The sequence below is a fragment of the Leptonychotes weddellii genome, chromosome 7 (assembly GCF_054177405.1).
Source record: "Leptonychotes weddellii isolate Sample4059 chromosome 7, ASM5417740v2, whole genome shotgun sequence".
In the NCBI taxonomy this organism is placed as follows: domain Eukaryota; kingdom Metazoa; phylum Chordata; class Mammalia; order Carnivora; family Phocidae; genus Leptonychotes; species Leptonychotes weddellii.
In genome coordinates, this window is record NC_138375.1 from 35917900 (window position 1) to 35939598 (window position 21699).

At 36.6% G+C, this 21699-nt stretch overlaps 1 protein-coding gene across 3 annotated transcripts in view; it reads left to right on the top strand.

The window, feature by feature from the left end:
• NDUFS4 (NADH:ubiquinone oxidoreductase subunit S4) overlaps positions 1 to 21267 on the top strand; it is a 90623-nt gene extending 69356 nt beyond the window's left edge. For 2 of the 3 annotated variants that reach the window (XM_081826120.1, XM_081826123.1), the window contains exons 3-4: positions 1418 to 1590; positions 14603 to 21267. In XM_081826120.1, the coding sequence (XP_081682246.1) occupies positions 1418 to 1590; positions 14603 to 14714 (285 nt within the window). In that variant the 3' untranslated portion in view covers positions 14715 to 21267. Of the gene's footprint in view, positions 1 to 1417; positions 1595 to 14602 lie in introns of those variants that run through there. The other variant, XM_081826121.1, reaches the window with a different exon arrangement.
• The last annotated feature ends 432 nt before the right edge of the window (positions 21268 to 21699 follow it).

Genomic DNA, 21699 nt, shown 5'->3' on the forward strand with positions numbered 1-21699 from the left:
GCTTGTGTTCCCTCTCTTGCTGTGTCTCTGTCAAATAAATAAATAAAATCTTAAAAAAATAAAACTTACATTCATATGTTTAAAAATTATGAACCAGTTGCACTTATTTTGCTTTTATTTTATCTTGTATGCAAAGAAACTTTTAAAAAGGTACATACTAGAAGTACATATTTGTATAAATATTTATATGGACAATTTTGGTAGTTTCTCCAAACAGACAAGCTGTGACAAAGTAACCACACCTAATTAATTATTGGTGCAGGTAGAAAGGTATTGTGTTAAGCAGAAGATTGAATGCCAGCTAAAATAACTTCAATTTTTTAAAATCATGAGTAGGAAGACTAGTGCAGTCAGAAATACACTTAGTATTTTCCCAGTACATATTGCAGCACCAAGTATTAACACTAATTATTTGGTCCATAGCATTGTATAGGGTAGGAGTATAAATAAACAGTAGTCTTCTTTAGCAGATATGTTACAGTGACATTGAAATTCACAAAATTTTCTGGTTTTCACAAATTTGGTATCATTTTCATGTTAACTCTGTTGTTTTTCACCAGTTATTTAAAATTTAGTAAGTGAACCATGATGCTATAATAATCTTACTTTGATCAAATAAAGTATTTCTACCATTACTGAATAGAGATTTAAACTCTGAATTACTTTACTATTTTGTGTCCTGATTGCTACTATATTTGATAAATAGATCTAATCTGGGGCATCAAAATTACATGCATTTATCAGTTGAGCATTTGTTACTGGATAATTATTTAAAAAAAAAAAGTCTAAGTTACCATTGTTTTCATTTCACATTTCTGCAAAAATTGTGTAACTTTTTGGCTTACTTTTTCAGAACAGAGTTGATGTATCATTTTCTTTTCAGTAGATTTCACCAAAGGGAGATAAAATGTTAATTAAAGTTTTAATTGATTTTGTTTACCAAAAGGCTTAGGCCTCCCACTAAAGGAGATGTCTTGTAAGCAGTTTGACACAGAAATCACTGGTAATAGATTCTTTTCTACTTAAAAGTTACTAATTTTTTATATCTCCTTACTTTTAATATCCATTCACATTTTTCTCTGCTTACTAGTTACACCAGCTCATGAAATAAGAGTCTACTGATGACAGGCTCTTCTGTCAGCAAACTCTTCAGAAATTACCAAAGCTTTGTTGGACAGAAGGGACCTAATTTTTTTTTTCATGAACCCTTTCCCACTATATCCTAACACTCCTCCCAGTATACCTTTTCCAGATATCAAAATAGTAATTTATAGGGTGAAACAGTAGAGTAGTGAAGTCAGAAAGCTAAAAACCCCAGTTTATAAATCTGAATAGAGTTGCATGGATATAAAAAGCAGCAAAAATACATCAGAGTGCATATGGGCTGTTAGAAATGTGTTTGCTTGTTTTTTTGTAGGATATCACTACTTTAACTGGTGTTCCAGAAGAGCATATCAAAACTAGAAAAGTCAGGATCTTTGTTCCTGCTCGCAATAACATGCAGTCTGGAGTAAATAACACAAAGAAATGGAAGATGGAGTTTGATACCAGGGAGCGATGGGAAAATCCTTTGATGGGTTGGGCATCAACGTGAGTACTTTGGTTTAATTTGAATATTGTTTTCTGCTCTTTGTAGATTTTCCTTATAAATATATTGAAGTGTAAACTTTTTCATGTATAGTATGCTTTGATAGTACTTTGTGAGGCCATTTGTGGAGGTATCATGTTCAATGACAGACATATATATTACATTTACATGTATATATATTTCGTATTCATGTAAGTGTGACCCAGCACAATAAATCCTAGAAACAGTCTTTTCAGAGTACTATTTATTGGATGAAATGGCTGACAGTTTGAGTACTGTTAGCATGGTCCCAAATGATGTATATTAGTTTAAGATATGATGTGTGAATAGTGTTAATAATTTAATAACACTTTTGTTTATTTTTAATTTTTTTTTGTCATTGTTTGTAAGGAGAAGAATTTAGAAATTAGCTATTTTGAGGGAAACTTGTAAGTTCCTGCGATCTTGTGATTAACAAATTTACAGTGCATTGGAATAAAGTGGTTATAAATTCTGTGGCACCAATGAAGTAAGTCAGTGACCTAAATCTCTGTGGTGGAATAAAACTCAAATAGCAGGACTACCTCTAGCTGAATAAAAGCTGCTGCAGGGTGCCTGGGTGGCTCAGTCGTTAAGCATCTGCCTTCGGCTCAGGTCATGATCCCAGGGTCCTGGGATCAAGCCCCGCGTCGGGCTCCCTGCATCGGGCTCCCTGCTCGGCGGGAAGCCTGCTTCTCCCTCTCCCACTCCCCCTGCTTGTGTTCCCTCTCGCTGTCTCTCTCTTTCCCTCAATTAAATAAATAAATAAAATCTTAAAAAAAAAAAAAAAAGCTGCTGCTACTAGAGAAGATAACCAGATAAGCTAGAAAATTATCAGTCTTTTTGAGACTCCTGGAACACTTTGTGTCCAGTCTGCAGTTGAAAGTGGTTATCCATTTTAATTATGTCTAATTTTAGAAAAGTATGATATTTAACATCTTTTCTTATCAAAGTACCTGGGAGAGTTTTTGTTTAAAATGTCTGCCATGCTGCAATTTAAATAGAATTATAGGGGCGCCTGGGTGGCTTAGTTGGTTCAGCCCCTACCTTTGGCTCTGGTCATGGTCCCAGAGTCCTGGGATTGAGCCCCATGTTAGGCTCCCTGCTCAGCAGGGAGTCTGCTTCTCCCTCTGTCTCCACTCATGCTTACTTGCACGTGCTGTCTCTCTCAAATAAATACAAATCTTTAAAAAAGTAAATAGAATCATACTTTATTTGGCAAAATATAGGCACAGTTTTTTAGGTGTCCATACTCAGTGTTTGAAATGTCATGATTACTGTTTTATTTTATTTTATTTATTTGAGAGAGTGAGAGCAAGCACGAGCAGGGGGAGCAGCTGAGGGAGAGGGAGAAGCAGACTCCCCTCTGAGCAGGGAGTCCGACATAGGGAAGGGCTTGATTCCAGGACCTGGGATCATGACCTGAGCTGAAGGCAGATGCTTAACTGACTGAGCCACCCAGGCACCTGTGAAATGTCATAATTACTCTTTCAGTCACATGAGATTTTAATGTTTTCTTCTATATGCAAGACTCACCCATTGTACTATTTATTGATGGCATTTGGGTAGTTTTGTTAATAAATTAACAATCAAATTGGCTTTATTCAGCAATTTATGAATCAGGCAGGATCCCATTTAGCTAATAGAAAGGAGCTCTAAAGAACTATACAAAATGGAAGACTTGGGCTTGTTTAATTTTATTTTTAGGTAGTCTCTATACCCGGCATGGCACTTGAACTCAGCAACCCTACAATCAAAAGTCAGTCTACTGACATTTCTACTGACTGGAGCCAGCCAGGCACCCCCAGAATGGAAGACTTTTATTGGCAGAAGGGGTAGAGACAAGAAGGAAAACACAGATCACATCATCTTTCTTGGGGACAGAAGGGGTCTGTTGGGTGGATTACCTCACTATTGTTGACTAGGAAATTCTAGAATTGACTAGTTTAAGATTACAGTTCTGGGAGAGGTTGAAACTACACTTAGGTTAAGTATGAAGTCTTGCTTTGTTGATGAGAGGCTTAGCATAAGTGACTCCATTTTAGGCCGATTTTAATTTTTTTTTTTTAACAATCCTCACTCCCCCCCAATTTGGATTAGACTCTTAGCTTAACTGAGAGATATGATTAAAATTTAAGGCATTAGCATTACTCCCAGCTACCACTTTGAAGTTCTCACAGCTTTTGTTGATCCTTTGTGGGGTATTCATAGGTCTTGATCTCTTTGACAGACCCTGGCTTCAGTTTTATAATTTTTAAGTTGGTCATTCTTTTTGATGTTTCAGTCTTAGGGAGATCATTTGCTTCAGTGGGTAGAGGCTACGAACATGCATTTAAAGCCTTAGAGAATAAGGCATGCTAGGGAAGACTAGTGTGATTATAATAAGCTAGATAATTCCCAGTGTTTGGATTGGATTTTAAAACCATGGTCTCCAAGACTCAAACCAATCAAAATCAATTAAGTCAAAGAAAGACTCCATGGAAGGAGTCACCTTTTTACACCAACTGGCTTTCTTAGTGATCTTACATAACTGAGTTTCAACTTCCTCAGAAGTGGTAATCCATAGCAGGTGGTGTTGACCAGGGAAGTAGAGTCCTGCCAAAGGAAGTGAATCCTGAATGCCTCCTAAAAATTCCCATTTTAATCTGTGGCTCTGGACTGGAAAGGTGACAGACATGGAAGCCAGTAATATTTTAATGGTCTGTAGACCACACAGGCAGTTTTATTCTGGTTACCCTTGCCTGTGTCCCTTTCTTTATATAGAGCCTGGATGCAAAGTTCCCCAAGTTTTGAGGTTTTTAACAAAAGACAGGGAAATGGACCAAGGAGTCTCTAGTATATAGATTAGAGTTTTTGATGACAAAAAGAGAGGGCTTTGGCTGAAGTCTTGATGTTTTGAGAGGAAATAGCATACATTAATGTCACCTACTTCTCTTCTTCAATTTGATTTGAAGGTTTCCAGTGTTTTCACAGGATTAGATGTTAAGCAGAGCCTTTTTAAGCTGTGAAATATATGCCTGAGGTTCTAATCCTTGCAGTTTGCCATCTAGGTGGTGAGGAGGAATTGGTATAGCCCCTTCCAAGGAGATTCAACGGCAGTCTTTGTTCTTAGTGATTCCAAGGGTGGGAGGAAATTGAAAATACTACTTTGGAGAGTTGTAGCCAGATATTTGAGGAAACTAGAAAAATTCAGGATCTAGTCCAGTTTACAGGCATATAACAAAACCTCAAAAATAGTTAATAGGACCAGAATCTAACATTTAAAAGGTGCAAACATTATCTTACTCTCTACAATGAATTCCACTTTTTTTTAAACCAAAGATAATCACAGTAAAACTAACTTGTTTGCAGTAAACTTGGCCTGATTGTTTATATAAGTGCAGTGATAATAGTGACTGATCATATAAGTTCTTTTTGAAGACTGCTTTGCTGGAATTTTTCATAAGGAATCTTTGACCTCTCAAAAGCTTCTAAGGGCCATCAGATCTTGCAAAACCATTCCAGTCAAAGCCTCGGTGATATGGCCAGTATTTCCAGTTGTGTCTTGTTATAAGGAGAACAGATTTTTATTTAAGTTATGTAAATAATTAACTATATTACTATGAAAAGAATACTATTGGGTGCCTGGGTGGCTCAGTTGGTTAAGCAGCCAACTCATGATCTCAGCTCAGGTCTTGATGTCAGGGTTGTTCAAGTCCTGCTTTGGCAGCACATTGGGCATGGAGCCTACTGAAAAAAAAAATACTCAAGAATTTCGTATTTACAAAGGCATACTTCACCAAATTATAAGTCATAAATAGTTTAAGATAAAAAGTTTTGCCAAATCTGGAAAAACAAAACATTAAAAAACCAGCAATATTTCAAACAAGAAATGATAAAAATTAAATTTTCCTCATTCAGTCCCATGTTATTAAATCTTTTTTTTTAAGTAGGCTCTATGCCCAACATGGGGCTCAAACTCAACGGCCCTAAGAGTCGCGTGTGCCCCAACCACCATTCATGAATTCTTGAACCCAGTTTTTTCTAATAGTCCTGAAAATTCCTACCCAGTTCAGTTTTATGATTTTAGTTATCAGAAACCTTTATTAGTCAGGGCACCTGGCTGGCTCAGTCAGTAGAGCATACAGCTCTTGATCTTGGGGTTCTAAGTTTGAGCCCCATGTTGGGTATAGAGATTACTTAAAAAAATAAAAATCTTAAAAAAAAGAAACCTGTACTTGTCAAAATCCTTCCCATGAATCTCCTTGAAAATGTAGCACTTTTGCAGTAACACTTAAGTATCAGAGTAAAACAACATCTCTCTGAATGACAAAAGAGTTAAAAATGTCTGTGGTTAAAGATCTGACAACAGTCCCTTATAATGGAATTGACAAGGAATTTGGTTGTTTTTGTGTTACACAACATTTTAAGATAATAGGTGGAATTATGAACGATAACATACGAGGACATCAGATTTCTAAGAATTTCATATAATCTTTAGAACACTTATAATACATACCTATATAAATACAACGTAAAGAAGGCTTAATATTATTTTATTTGACAATGCTTCTCCTGTCATTTAACATACTAAATAAGCCTAATTAGTTTAACTTTTCCAATTTTCCAGGGACCCTCTAGAAAATCCTAAATTTAGTTGAAGGTCAAAAATACTCATTCGGAGTTTGATTTGTGGGAAGTTGATCAAAAATATCATAAGTTAAAAAACACTGGGTCAAGTAGGATCATAGGTTACTGTGAAACAATAGTTATCCAGTTAACCATAGTGACAATTAAAGACTTGGAAGGCAAATACAAAAAGTTAAATCATTGTAAAACAATAACCTTAGCTGTTTTAATAGGGAAGATTCAGTGTTCTTAAGTAATCAGAGACCTGATAAAAACAACATGAGACACAGGAAATTATTTTGAGAAGATAAAATGTTTGTTTTCTAGGCAGATTGCTGTAAAAGGTAAAGGAAAAATAATTTTTTAGTCTCTTATCAAAACCAGACCAATAGTATAGAAAACTTTGGCCTTTTAACAGAGAGAAAACCACATTCTAATTTAGCACTTCTTTCTTTCTTTCTTTCTTTCTCTCTTTCCTTCCTTCCTTCTTGTTCTTTCTTCCTTCCTTCTCGTTCTTTTCTTTCTTCTTTTTTCTTTCTTTCTTTTTCTTTCTCTTTCTTTCTTCCTTCCTTCCTTCCTTCCTTTTTCTTCTTTCTTTCTTTCTTTTCTTTCCTTCCTTCCTTCCTTCCTTCCTTCCTCCCTCCCTTCCTCCCTCCCTCCCTTCCTTCCTTCCGTGCATGTGAGTAGGGGAGGGACAGAGGCAGAGAATCTTAAGCAGGCTTCACCCTCAGCGTGGAGCCTGACACAGGGCTAGATCTCACGATTCTGAGATCATGACCTGAGCCAGAATCAAGAGTCAGATGCTTAATAATGAACTGAGCCACCCACGTGCCCCTATGCTAGCTTACTATAAAACACATTCACCTAAATTCATTCTGATCTTAGCCAGTCTTGACCATGCCTAATATTCCTGTCCTAAGATTCCTTTCCCACAAACTTCAGTGGCTTTAATTACATATGTTAGAATTTTTAACTCTAGAAACCTTAAAATAAAGTAGGCTCCGTGCCCAACGTGGGGCTTGAACTCATGATCAAGAGTTGCATGCTCTACCGATTGAGCCAGACAAGTACCTGTAAAAATCTTAATTTTTAATGAAAATAAAGAAGTAAACAGTTATAAATTGTGTTTTACTCTAGCACTCTGTGGATTGGCAGACTCATAAATACTTTTTACTATTTCTGGAAATGCATGTTTTCTCATAGTAAATTTAAATTTTTCAGGCACAAAACATGTTTACTAATAGATCCAAATACTTTTAGTTCCTCTGTAAAAGGAAGCCAAAAGCAGATAAACCTATATTCAGTAATTAATGTTTTGGTTTTTACCTTATTTGTAAATGATCTATATATTTAATGATCCTCCATCACTTAATTTAGCACAACTTTAAGGTTTCACGTTAACAGAAAGATTTGGGGAAACTATTTTAAAAATTCATCCAAAAACTTTTATCCTGCTTACATCTGTTTAATTCACTTGTTCTCAGGATACCTGGGTGGCTCAGTAAGTTAAGGGTCCAACTGTTGGTTTTGGCTCCATTCATGATCCAAGGGTCATGAGATTGAGCCCCAAGTAGGGCTCCACAATCAGTGAGGGGTCTGCTTGGGATTTTGTCTCTCCCTCTGCCCCGCCTCCCTCTTGTGCATGTGTGTGCTCTGAAATAAATAAATCTTTAATTAACTCATTCTCAATAATTATATTTAGATAACTTATGAAAATTCATCATATTAGGTTATTTTTCTTGCTGACAAGTTCTGTAACAGAGATAATGTGAACATATTTGACTACTAAACCCAAGTAGAATAAAAGTTGTTTGCATTATATTCACTATTTATAACTCTAAAGACCTATTTTAATTAAATCAACAAACTTAGATTAGCTTTGACGTTGAATATTTTCCCAGATCACATGAATATGAAAAGCATTTGGGTTAGTTTCTATTTATATCTGAGAATTTTAGGAATACCTTGATTCAAAAAAGCGCTTAATTTTCTTTAAACCAGTTAAATAGAGCTCTTTTACAAATTAATTTTACCAATACCATCTAGAGATAAAAAATAATAATCTATTTGCAATACATATATTTAGACACACATGTAGACATACAGACAGATGTAATGGAGAACTTCTAACTTCTATTTTAAAGTTACTGCCATGAATCAGGTACACAAACCACTAGTTATAAAAGAAGTTGGATCTGAGTTGTTTTTCTAGTAGATGGAATAAGTTAAGGTTACCTGCTCGGTTGGCTAAAGCTTTTTACTAATATTTCTGGAGGAACATCTACTTCACTTGAGCTGATGTTGACCGATTTGCATAGGACCTTTGAGGATACTTTTTTTCCAGTGAAGCTGATGATTACAAATGAAGCATCAACCCTTGGGCCAACGTTTTGATTGTGGACCCCTAGGAGGGTGTGATGTGGGGGACCCAGGTGTTATTTTAGGTGGCTGGCCTTGGAGCTATTGTAGCTGTAAGGCCGGTAGCTTGGCAGACTTGTTTGTGGTGGTGTTCCCACGTCCTTTCAGAGTGCTCAGCTATGACCACAGATTCAGTCAGTGGTCTCCCATCCTGTTTTCTGCTTGTTTATCAATCCACTAATCTCAGGAAATAATCCATTTACAGATAGGACACCTAGACCAAATTGGGTGACCTCGTTAATTATATGGAGCCCCGGAATGCTATAGGAAGAGAACTTCCAAGTGGGCTTAAAGTCTGTGGCAGATTCATCTTTGAATAATTTACCAATCAGTGTGAACAGGGAAGATTCTAGGAATGGCTTTTAAAGATCAGTCGGCTGTTCTGTAGACCTTTTCTAGTCCACAAAGGGACGAGGTTGAAGGTTAAGGATCTTGGATGTGGTCCTTGGAGTTACACTGTCCTGCTTCCTGCATCCATTTTTGGGCGTCACCAAGTCTCACCAGCTTGTGCGCAGACTGACGAGATCTGGCAGCCTGCGGGCATAGGCCCTCATAATGACTCTAATAAATTCTTCAGAAAACTTTGGGGATCCTCCTTGGGTTTAGGAAATTCTTTAACTATGGTTTTTAGCTTGGTGTTTGACCAAGGAGTGAGTTATCCTACAGCTTCGGGTGATTTTATCATAAAACGTAACCTTTTAATGGTCTCTTCAGAGTGGAAAGGCAGTTCAGATACAGGATTAATAGAATGTCGAATACTCAGGTGAAGGAAGATTAGAGTGGAGCAATAGGAATCATGTCAGTTTTATTGTCTTTTTTTAAGTACCTCTTGTGTCTTTAATTTTTCATTAGCCTTTTGCTTCATTTTTTAATGAAGCAATTTGATGCGTTTTGCAAGCTTCTGAATACCAATTAAAACACATATCCCATTCTGTTTGTTCAGTTCAGGAACCCTTGTTTTCAAGTGCATTTCTTAAATGAATGATCTCATCTAATTGGAACATTTCCCATAATGGACATTGTAATTCTAGATTGTCTCTAATAAAATTTTGACATTTTTGTAGATATTTATAACTTCTGAGACTATAGTTCTTAGACAAAATATGCAGGTGTGCCAGAAGGTGGCATGCTTAACTTTTTAGAATTTAAGGATCTCTTCTTTTTTTTTTCCCCAAGCTAAGCCTTTGGGTCTCTCAGAGCCAAACTAATACCTAAAAGGGATGTGCTGCCGTATTGGGGATTTTGCAGTGTACCTCATTGCATAGAAATTTTCTTGAGGTTTGCAGTGATATAGTGTCAATCTAATCCATTCTGCAACCAACTTATACTAACATGGGAATCTTTGAGTTAGGTGGTGAATGCTCTGGCAGCTTTTGAGTGCTCAACATATTCCCACCAATTTTTGCAGCTTTTTGGCTTCCAGGATGCATTAACCTTTACACAACACAAGACGAACAAGGATGTATACCTTAATATATTGGCAATAACCTAAAGATGTTACTGTGTCCTGGCCATGAGATAGTCCAGTGTGTACCACCGATAGTTTCCATCATGGTACCTTGGACTGGGGAAAGGATTGAACTAGCAAACACCAACAGACGGGGACTGGACGCTCCACATCAGTGGGAAACTGCAATGGCCACTAACAGCTCCCACATGGGTCTTGGGACAGAATCAAGGACTGGGGGTTTCCACCAATTAAACCAGGATTCCAGAATTGTGGCATGAACTGCCAGCAGCTCCCAACATGGGACTGACTGGTAAGCCAATTAGATTGGGATTGATGCAAAGAGTGGGTTCAGAATCAAGAGGAACTTACCCATGGCTCTTGGAAATGGTGAAAAAGACCAAGAACTCAGAAGGGTTTGTGGGTACCACACCTGTTGCTCATTGTCTCTGAATGCCATCAGAAAGTTGCTTCAGATCCCACTGCTACCACTAAATTGGTTAAAAACAAAATTCAGCTCAGAAATTTAAAGATCAAATTGGCTTCATTCAGTGATTCATGAATCTGGCAGCATTCCATCTAGCAAACAGAAAGAAGCTTCTACATGCTGTGCAAAATGAAAGGCAAAAGGGGGCAAAGACAAGGAAAGAGCAGATTATCTCACCTCTGTGATTGGTATTCCAGATTGACTAGTTTAAGATTACGTTCCTGAGAGAAATTGAAATTGCAGTTAGGTAAGTGAAGTCTTGTGAACTCTTGATTTGCTGATGTGTGGCTAAGTACAAGTGACTCTATTTTGGGCCTGTTGTCCTTTTGTAACAGTTTTCAGTTGGGGTTATTATGCATAATACTAAAGTGAAGATTTTTTTTTTTAAGATTTTATTTGACAGACACAGCGAGAGAGGGAACATAAGCAGGGGGAGTGGGAGAGGGAGAAGCAGGAAGCCTGATGTGGGGCTCGATCCCAGGACCCTGGGACCATGACCTGAGCCGAAGACGCTCAACGACTGAGCCACGCAGGCGCCCTAAAATGAAGATTCTTGTACATATCTTCTGGTGAACCTATGACTTCATATTAATATGCTAATTAGCCCCTGATCAAGCCAATTCTATTAAGAAGTTTCATTCTGAAAAAAAGGAGAAGGAAAAAAGTATCATTCCATTAATTCTCTATCCTTACGCCTATCCACTTAATGACACTGGTAATGTGAGGAGTTTTGTTCTAGAAGACAGTTAAATTATGAATAGATTACCTTGAATTTGTGGAGGATTTATTTTATGCTTTGTTGGGGTGGGTCTGTTTCAGTTTTACCCTGGTTTTAGTCCTAGAACATAGTGTTAAAAAATAACAAGGCATGGGGGCACCTGGGTGACTCAGTTGAGTGTCTCACTCTTGATATCAGCTCAGGTCTTGATCTCAGGGTCATGAGTTCAAGTCCCAGGTTGGGCTCCAAATATATAAAAAAATAATAAAAAGGCATGGCCCTTTTGAGGTTTCAGTGAAAAGCACAAGGTTCTTACCAAGTCCTTCTAATTCTGTGGGACTCCAAACTCAGTCTCCCCTGTAGCAAGGAAACAGCTGCTGAAATCTCTGCTTAGTTCTTTCAGCCTTCTCAGCTATTGTTTTAGAGCCTTTGCCCATTTGTGTGCAGTTCAGAAATTCCCTCCTCTGCAGATTCCTCCTTTTCACTGTTTCCTCCCCTAACTTCCCAGCTGCTCTGGCAATCCTAGACTCCCATCTCCAGATTCCTTGTGCTGATAAGACTGTGGCTTTCTGCTTGAGTTCTTGATGGTCCTAATGTCTGGACCAGAGAGTACCTTTCGGGGAAAAACTATCAACTGGATCTAATCCATTGTGGTTCCCTTCTTTGAAAAGTTGATTCCTCTCCATTTTCATTCCTGCTTTTGGTCACTCTGTTCCCTTCAAACAGTTGGGCTTTTTTATTATCTACAGTTGTTAGGCAGATAAGTCTGATTTTAATGGTAGGTAAATCTGCCATTACCCAAATTGGAACCTCAGTAATTGGGAATTGAGCAAATAAAGTTTAAAAGTATAAGTACAAATTATATTTAGTAAAGATTGAAAAGAGAGATTATTTATAGGTGGAGGAGGGTAAGATGTAAAAGACTTCATGGAAAAGATTGGTATTCATTGTAAACCATGAGAGATGGTTGGGGTGGACTTCTATATGCTGATATAGTGGCCTCTCTCTATATTCCTAGTGGAAGGAACAGATTGAGCTGGTGGGAACATATAGGCTACATTTAGAGGAACATTTAGCAATCTGTTTGACTAGTTGGTTACCTCCAAGGGGGAAAATTAAAAAGAAGACTGGAAAGTGGGTTCTGATCATATTGTAGAAGTGTTTGAATGCTAAAGTGTAGATTTTGAAATTCATTTGGTAGACAATGGAAACTATTTTAAGTTTTAAAGTTGGACAGTGAGTTTGAGAGTTGAACTTTAGGAAAATTAATCTGGCAACATGGTGAAGGGTAGATTGGAGTCAAGGAGGAGGAAAGATTAGTTAGGAAAGTATAGTAGAGTTTGGGGGAAGGATAAGAAAGGGTGAAAGCTGGTTGTGGCAACATACTCAGAAAAGAACTTCAGCATATAGGAGATGAAGAATGAGAAGGATAGAAATGAAGTGGCTGGGAAAATGGTGGCTTATTGATGCAGGTTGTTACTGTTCAACCTATGTAATTCTTCCTAAATAAAGTGAGAATAATAAAGGCTGTACCACCTTTGCAGATTATAGAGCTCTTGGCTCCTGAGTTTTTCCTACAGTTTTTCTGTTTTGTTTCCTGTTCTCAACTAAGTTAACATGAATATCAACACTCACCAAATTATGCGATCAGGGTCTCCTGGGTGGCACAGTTAATCATCTGACTCTGAGTTTCAGCTCCCTCCTGATCTCAGGGTTGTGGGATCCAGCCTTGTGTCGGGCTCTGTGCTCAGTGGGGAGTCTGCTGGAGATTCTCCCTCACCCTCTGATCCTTCTGTTCATTCCCTCTCTCTCAAATAAATCTTTAAGAAAAGAATACTGGGGGCACCTGGGAGGGGCTCAGTTAAGCCTCTGCCTTTGGCTTGGGTCATGATCCCAGGGTCCTGGGATTGAGCCCCACTTTAGGCTCCTTGCTCAGCGGGGAGCCTGCTTTCTCCCTCTCCCTCTGCCTGCCGCTCTCCCTGCTTGTGCTGTCAAATAAATAAAATCTTTAAAAAAAAAAAAAAATCACTGGATTGTATTTATGTTGACATTTCTGTTCTCAGTATAAACTATCAACTGAGAAATCATGTGTGCTTTGAAAAGGAGGGATCAATATAAAATTATTTGTTACTGGTACTAATGCAGCTAACCAGTGTGAAGCTTTTTCTTACAAGGTGGGGGAGGGAGTATGGTAGGAATACATATCATTTATAGGGATCTCATAGCAGCCCCAGAACAGTAACCATAGTAGAGGACTAAAACTTCAGTAGCAATAATTTGTAGATCTTCATTTCAGTGAGGGCTACTTCCTGTATATTCTCTCCTGTGTATATCTCGTATCTTTCCATTATCCATATTACTTCCTAAATCTTACTTTTTTACTTTAACATTTCTAAACGATATTTCACAGAATGTACCTATATTTGTCTTTGAGAGATTCATAATAAACATTTGTAGCAAACAGTGTTTTTACCTTTTTATAAATGTACTAGTAAAAGTGATATTTCTGAAATTATGTGATATTTTGTGCATTTTGTGAAGGTTCTGTGTAGACTTGTAAACATTATCACTATCCTAGATTGAAGAACTCAATTAGATGTTAATTCTTGGAGCTTAATTTTTTCATGGGGCCATTATGCTTAATTATTGTCTGTAATGATGGAAGGTTCATTTAGATGTTATTGCCATCTATTTTTTGGGGTAATGATGGTACCAACAATTGCACTCACCAGTAAATTTCTTGATATTGAATTTGTAAGGTCCATTTGAGAATTCTGTTGGGATTTTTTTTTAATTCAATTTAATTTTTTTTTTAAGAGTTGAATAAATGGGGGCACCTGGGTGGCTCAGTCGGTTAAGCGTCTGCCTTCGGCTCAGGTCATGATCCCAGGGTCCTGGGATCGAGCCCCATGTCGGGCTCCCTGCTTGGCGGGAAGCCTGCTTCTCCCTCTCCCACTCCCCCCTGCTTGTGTTCCCTCTCTCGCTGTCTCTCTCTCTGTCAAATAAATAAATAAAAATCTTTAAAAAAAATATTTAAAAAAAAAAAGTTGAATAAATGATTTTATTAAGGACTAAAAATTGCTGAATGTCTTTGCAGTTACAGATTTTTAAATTTGACAGTACAGGTTAGAATAAGCTCAGGTTAACACAGGAAAAGATATTCAAAAAGTTAACAGTTTTAAAATAAGGTATTTCATCAGTAGTATACTTATCTGATACTATAGCAGCTATTTGTTTTCTGAACATTTTACTTTATGCTTTTATTTTTTTTTACCCAAAGCTTAATGTTAAATCCTGGAAAAAAATTGTTTCTTACAGGGCTGATCCCTTGTCCAACATGGTTCTAACCTTCAGTACTAAAGAAGATGCAGCTGCCTTTGCAGAAAAAAATGGTATGTTTGGTCTGTTTTTGTTTTGCTTTGACAAATGAAATCAAGATAGGATTTTATGTTCTTGACCTTAATCAAAACCAGTCAGGAATATAGAATTTGAGTTGAAAGAAATCCTGTAGTCTAAAATCCAGTGGTTTTTAGATTTTTTTTATACTATCAGAACACCTCCCCCCTCCAAAAAAAATCTAAAATGGAATGCCCACATAACATGTAAAAGCCAAAATGCTCTAATTAGAAGTAGAGGCAGGGAGTAAAACTACTTCTGCTCCTACCTTGTTCATGGCTCCCTCTGCAAAATCACTAATACATTGTTTTTAAACTGTATTTGAATGTCTCATAAAGCAGCCTATTCCAGTTTTGAGACCTCTGTTTATTCTTTTTACTTTGATCCAAAATCTCAAGTCTATAATTCTATGTAATAGCTCTTTATTTGGAAAATAGTTACCATTACCTTATTCTTAAATTTTCCTTAAATTACCTTACAGTTCCTTAAAGTACCTTAAAATTTCATGTAAGCCTAGATGTCTGTGGGCCACTTTTCTAGATATGGTGGGTATAGTACCAAGCATAATCTCAAAGCTATAATTAGATTAATGCAGCCTAAGAGAGTATTAGTTTTTGAGATAGCCACCTAAAACTGTTGTTTATATTGATATTCCTATCAACAAAAATACAAAATTTTTTTTCTCATTTTCTATTAAGCCATGCAACATGGTAGTGAAGAGAGGCTTTGGAGTCAGTCCAGTCTGAATTCTGATCCTTATTATGCCACTTGGAAGCTACATGATTTTGGATTAATTTCATAATGGACTTAATGTTTTCTCGTTGTTGAAGTCATGATACTTAACTCATAGTGTACCTAGTCTAGTACCTGATACAAAATAGATACTTACTGTTTGTTCTGACCCTTTCCTCTCTCCATCTGATATTTCTGCTATTTTTCCCTCATGGATTTACAAGCACTGCTGTATGTTTGTACCTAATGCATTCTTCTGTTCTAAATGGTCAGTTGAATTTGAATCTAAATTATATGAGATAGTGTCTATTTAATTATATTTTTACTTTAAGGCAATATGTAAATATAAAAGACTATTAGTGTTATATAACATATTTGACATATAAATGTGAAAGCCATTTGAGGTCTGCAATGTGAGTTTAATAACCATAAAGGTTATTATCTAAGATACTTGCTTTTTAAATATTTTACTTTTTATAGCTTATGATTAAGAGTGTGAAGCCAAACTGCCTGGGCTTGGATCCATGTTGGTCTTTTACTATTTGTATGTCTTTGTATTTCCATTTTCTCCTATGTACAATGGGCATTGTTATGAGGATTGAATTAGTTAATAGAAGTGTTTAGAACATAGTTAAGTAAGAACATAGTTACGTTATAATTGTATATAAGTTTATCCTATTCTTTTTAGACTTTAAAATCTAAAAAAAAATTTTGTAAGTGAAGCTCCTTATTAAAACATGTTCTTGGCAGTTTCGAAATTTCTTAATTACATAATTATTCTCAAAGTGGTCATAGTCTTTAAAATATTATTTTGATTTAAATAAATTGCTTTTTAATTAAACTGTAATATAGCTTATCAAAAACAGTTCTATTAATGTTTTCCATCTTTGCAGCCTACCATATTTCATGTCTGACACCTTGAAAATTATTCATTTGAGGTCTGCAATGTGAGTTTAATAACAGGAAATCTAATTAAATTGTTAAATCTCTGGTTAATGTCTAAGTGGTCACCAGGACTGCATGACTACAGTTGCTATGTGAATTGCAGGTGTGAACTAGCCACTGCTGCTGTTGAAATTTCTGCCTCCCTGGGAAAGAAAACTGAGGAGCATTATCAAAGTCAATAGACAGTATAACTTGAAAAAGCTTAATGGATAGTATCTTACAATACTATAGGCTAACAGTGGATCAGGAATTTTAACCTACATGTTAGTCACTGCCTTATCCCCAGCACCTAGCATAATACCTACATAATGGACATGGGATATGTGGTAAAATTACTTTCTAAAATACATTCCTCTACTCAAGAATTTGAAGCCAGTCTCATTCCTGGGAGAGTTCTCACTGATTATTCCACCCTTGAATTCACATAATACTTGTGATCTGCCTCATTTATTTAACATTCAGCATTATAGATCATTATATGTAAAGAGACTTTATGTATAAAGTCCTGTTTCTCTAGTTACTGAGGCAGTGAGGCTAAGCATATCATTGAAATGGTACAGAATCATGGGGTGGAGGATCTTTTCCAGATTACCCACATCTTATCCATTCTGATTTTCCTCTTTTGGGTAGGTGGATAGGATGGAGACATTCAAAAGGTTTCCCTCTCCCCCAACACCTAACATCATTTTGTTGTGAGCTAATGCTGTTGAAGGTTGGGTGAACCAATGTTCTGGTTAGTGAAAGCATTAGAAAAAAATGGTTTAGAAGTTACTAATATGTAACAACTATTGGATTCAGAGACTAGTAACTAGGATTCTCATTCCATAACTGTCTGCTTTATAGATCTTGAGCAAGTCACGTTTCACTATACTTAATCTTTGATAAACATGTCTCTTCCTCTTTGAAATGAGAAATTGGATTGGTTAATACTCAAAAACTATAGACTTAAGGATATTAAGCTCATGGGCCCACGTATATTTTTATTTCTTTACTTTGTAGCCCAGTAACTTATTATATGCTCTAGAGGGAAAATGTTTTTGTTGATATAGATGATTCTGTGTTGATAATAAACAAAAAATCTGGCAAAAGTTATCCATTTAGGAGTATTAAATGTTTGCCTTTCAGTAGTGTCAAGAAACAGGAGGTTGGGATAAAGCTGTCTCAAAAAAAAGATAGTTCGTATACTCAGTGACTATTCTGAAAATGAACAACTTACACCTTTCATCCCCTTCTTAGGTTCCTTGTTTTCCTTACTTTTAAATGGTTTTATTTTTATCTTTTTATGATTTATTTTTTATTTATGTATTTGGGAGACAGGATGAGAGAGAATGAGAAGGGGTTAGGGTTAGAGGGAGAAGCAGACTCCCCGCTCAGCAGGGAGCCCGGTGGGATGGTGGGGACTAGATCCCGGGACTCCAGGATCATGGCCTGAGTGGAAGGCAGTTGCTTAACCAGCTGAAACGCCCAGGCACCCACTTTTAAATGTTTTTTTTTTTTTTTAAAGTCATGACCATCATTTCCCTTGACATAAAAGATTATATTATAGAGAATCAGTACAGTGAAGAACAAGATTTTCAGATTCATTTGCTTCCTAGAAGTTTTTAATGCCTTCTATTACCAGACTCAGGTAATAAGTATCATCATCACAATGTTTTTCATAAGTACTAAGGCCAGAGTTTGTCACTCTACTAAGTGCTTTTCATTCGTCCCATTTAATCCTCACTGAAACTCTTTGAAGCAGGAACAATTATCCCCATTTTGTAGATCAAAGAAACTGAGATTTTAGAGACATTAAGTAACATTAGCTTACAAGGTCATTATACCTGTAAGTGAATGAACAAGTTTTATTTGAACACAGTTGTATTCATTCATTTATGTATCGTCTATAACTGCTCTTCAGCTGCAATAGTAAAATTAAATATTTGTAATGGAGACCATAAGGCCCCCAGAGTCTAAACATATTTTCTATTTGTCCATTTACAGAAAACATTTATTAACGCATGGTCTAAACCATTGTATAAAAATATATATATGCACACAGTCTTAATACCAAGACCCTTTGTTCTGTGACATTTTTCTAAATCCAAAATACTCTTTATGCAAACATCTTGAAGGGCCTCTGCTTAAGAGATACTCTTCTCAACTGATATTCAGAGTTCTTCACAGGGGCACCTGGTTGTGGCTCAGTTGGTAGAACATGCAGCTCTTGATCTTGGGGTTGTGAGTTCAAGCCCCACGCTGAGTGTGGAGATTACTTAAAAATAAAATCTAAACAAACAACAACAACAAACAAAGTTCTTCACAATATAAACACATCACTGAAGCACTGACCTAGCTTTATTTTACTATGTCCCAACTCTTTGTCCTGCTCTTATCCCCAGGCTTCTATATTTTCTTCCATCTACAACCTTACTCATGCTGTTGTTCCCTTTCTCATCCTTATTCCTGCCAAGAACTACAACCTAACCTTTAGAATACAGTTTAAACATTAACTCTTTCCTGCTCCCTTTTCTTATTCCCCTTTCCCACCTCCATCTCCCACCCCTTACTGGATGTGCTTTCTCTTTCTTTTAACTTACGCAATTTTTTCCTTTCTTATAGCTTTTATAGTACAGTTTTGTATTTTTTGTATTGCATTCCATCAGACACTCTTGTTGCTGTCACTGGGTGGGGATCAGTAGTTAAATAAGACATGTCCTTGTACTCAAACTGTAATATTTTATTCTTCCTACTGGATTATAAGCACCTACATGGAAAAAAACACCCAGTCCCACTCATCTTTTAATGTGCTCAGTAAATATTTGGTGAGTTTGAACTGTACATTTAGTGATGTTATATTCTCCAAATCATGTTTTAAACTTTTTAAAAATCACTTTAAATTAATTTGGTTACTTGTTCTGTCTTTCAGAAGAACTGTTACTTCCCTCTAACTGGAAATCTGGAGAAAGAAAATTATAGAATGATTAGCAGTTTCTTATATTTTAGTGTGTTTGTAAAATACAACCAATGTTTCTCTGTCTAATGTGGTGCTTATCCTGAGTTTATTAACAGATAATCATAAGTACACTGGAATATACTTGTTTATTTCATAACGTTAGGGCTGTTTTCCAAGGCATAAGTTATTTGTTCTAAACTCTTTTTTAAGGATACAGAGGCCTAGAAATTAATAAAACAAACAAGACCAAGATCACTCACATAGCTCTTAACTGATAAGGCCCAAGTTCCTAGATTCTAAGTTCAGTATTTTTTATATGATACTATGCTGCTAGTAGATCTTAAAAAAATCATCATTATGATGTAGGAAATGGTTGGGGTTCAGAGCCATGGCCAAGAAAGAATTCTTGAGACATCTTTGGTGTAAAAAGGTGGTTTTATTAAAGCATGTGGACAGGACCCTTGGGCAGAAAGAGCTGCACTGGGGTTGTGATGGGTGACTGATTATATACTTTCAAGTTGGGAGGGGGTTAGGGACAGCACAAGCCTCTAAGGAATTTTGGAAACAAGGTTTCCAGGATCCTGAGGGGGCTAGCTATTGTAGGAAAAGGTCATTTATTACTGTTTGGTAAAAACTCAGTCCTGAGACCCTTCAGATATGTATCAGTGGGCCATATGCTTGGAGGGTGATTGCTGAGTATCGTGGGGGTGGGGGTAGAGGGAAAGGAAGTTTTCAAAGGAATTGTTATATGTTAAAGAAGACTTATAGGATCCCGGGGGGTTGGGATAAGATTGCCATTTGCCTTTAGCAAAGTGTCAACATGAGGCATCTAAGCTCTGCAAGGAAGGTCACTCTGTTTCAAGGACTTGTCAATGGACTGTAGGCAGTAAGGAAATTTAATTTTTGTCTTTTGCCTTTGTTTCCCACATCAGTTAGGTCAGCACTGTCCAATATGGTACCCACATGTGACTGTATAGCACTTGAAATGTGCTGTAAGTGTAAAATATATACTGTATTTCAAAGACTTGGTATAAAATTATCTAAAGTTTCTATATTGATTACATATTTAAGTGATAATATTTTGGATATATATTGGGCTAGGGAAATATGATTAAAATAGATGTTACATACTTCTTTAGTCATTTTTTAAAGTGGCTACTAGAAAATTTAAAATTATACTGGGGCACCTGGCTGGTTCAGTCAGAAGAGTGTGCAGCTCTTGATCTTGGGCTTGTGAGTTTGAGCCCCACGTTGGATGTAGAGATTACTTAAATAGATAAATAGATAAATAAACTTTAAAAAAGTAAATTTAAAGTTATATATGATTCACATTATGTTTCTGTTGGACAGCACTGACCTATATAGTACTTAGCAATGCACAGAATATACATTCTATACATATTCTAAACATATTCTAAATATTTCACTAATATATATTCTATAGTGAATATAAGAAATATGATAGCAGGAGAGGAAGAATGAAGGGGGGGAAATCAGAGGGGGAGATGAACCATGAGAGACGATGGACTCTGAAAAACAAACTGAGGGTTCTAGAGGGGAGGGGGGTGGGAGGATGGGTTAGCCTGGTGGTGGGTATTAAAGAGGGCACATGTTGAATGGAGCACTGGGTGTTATACACAATGAATCATGGAACACTACATCAGAAACTAATGATGTAATGTATGGTGATTAACATAATAAAAAAAAGAAATATGAAAACCTTATCCAACTTTGGAAACTTCACATTTTATATTTTTGAGAAACATAGTTCTATTCTTTATTCTTACCCGGTATGAATCAAGGATAAGTGGAAACTCTTATGTTACATGTAATATAATAATGAAATAAAATAGCTAAAAGAGACCTATATTATACCACAAGATCCCATTAATCACCCATTTTTCATTTCTTAACCATATAAGGTATTGTGCAGGTTCATCTTTTTATATAAGAATTTTATGTAAGAATATATAATTTCTGAGACTAAAAAGAAGTTCTTCCTGCTATTAATAACTCCTGTAACTACCCCCTGCTTCTGTTTTGCTTAGGTCTCTCTTCTCACCATATCTCACTTTTTCAGAGGGCTGATTCTGTGAAATTAGGGGGTGGGAAAAAAGATTGAATGCCCTCCCTATGGCTTTTCCCCCTGCTCCCTACCTTCCACTCCCCCAAATCTTAGTTCTCAACCTCCCCCAACATACACACTAAGTAAAGAAAATATAAATACTCTGTGTCTTTTGGCTTTAACCCCAGGGCCTCATCCTGAAGGTCTCTGTTTGAGCTCAGCAAATATTCCAGAGGAACTCTTCAAAGATAACCTTTCTTTGTAAAAAGAGAAAAGAGTATCTGAGGTTTCCTCTGAAATGTAGATGAACCTCACTTTAGTTCTTTGTGTACTGAAAAGACC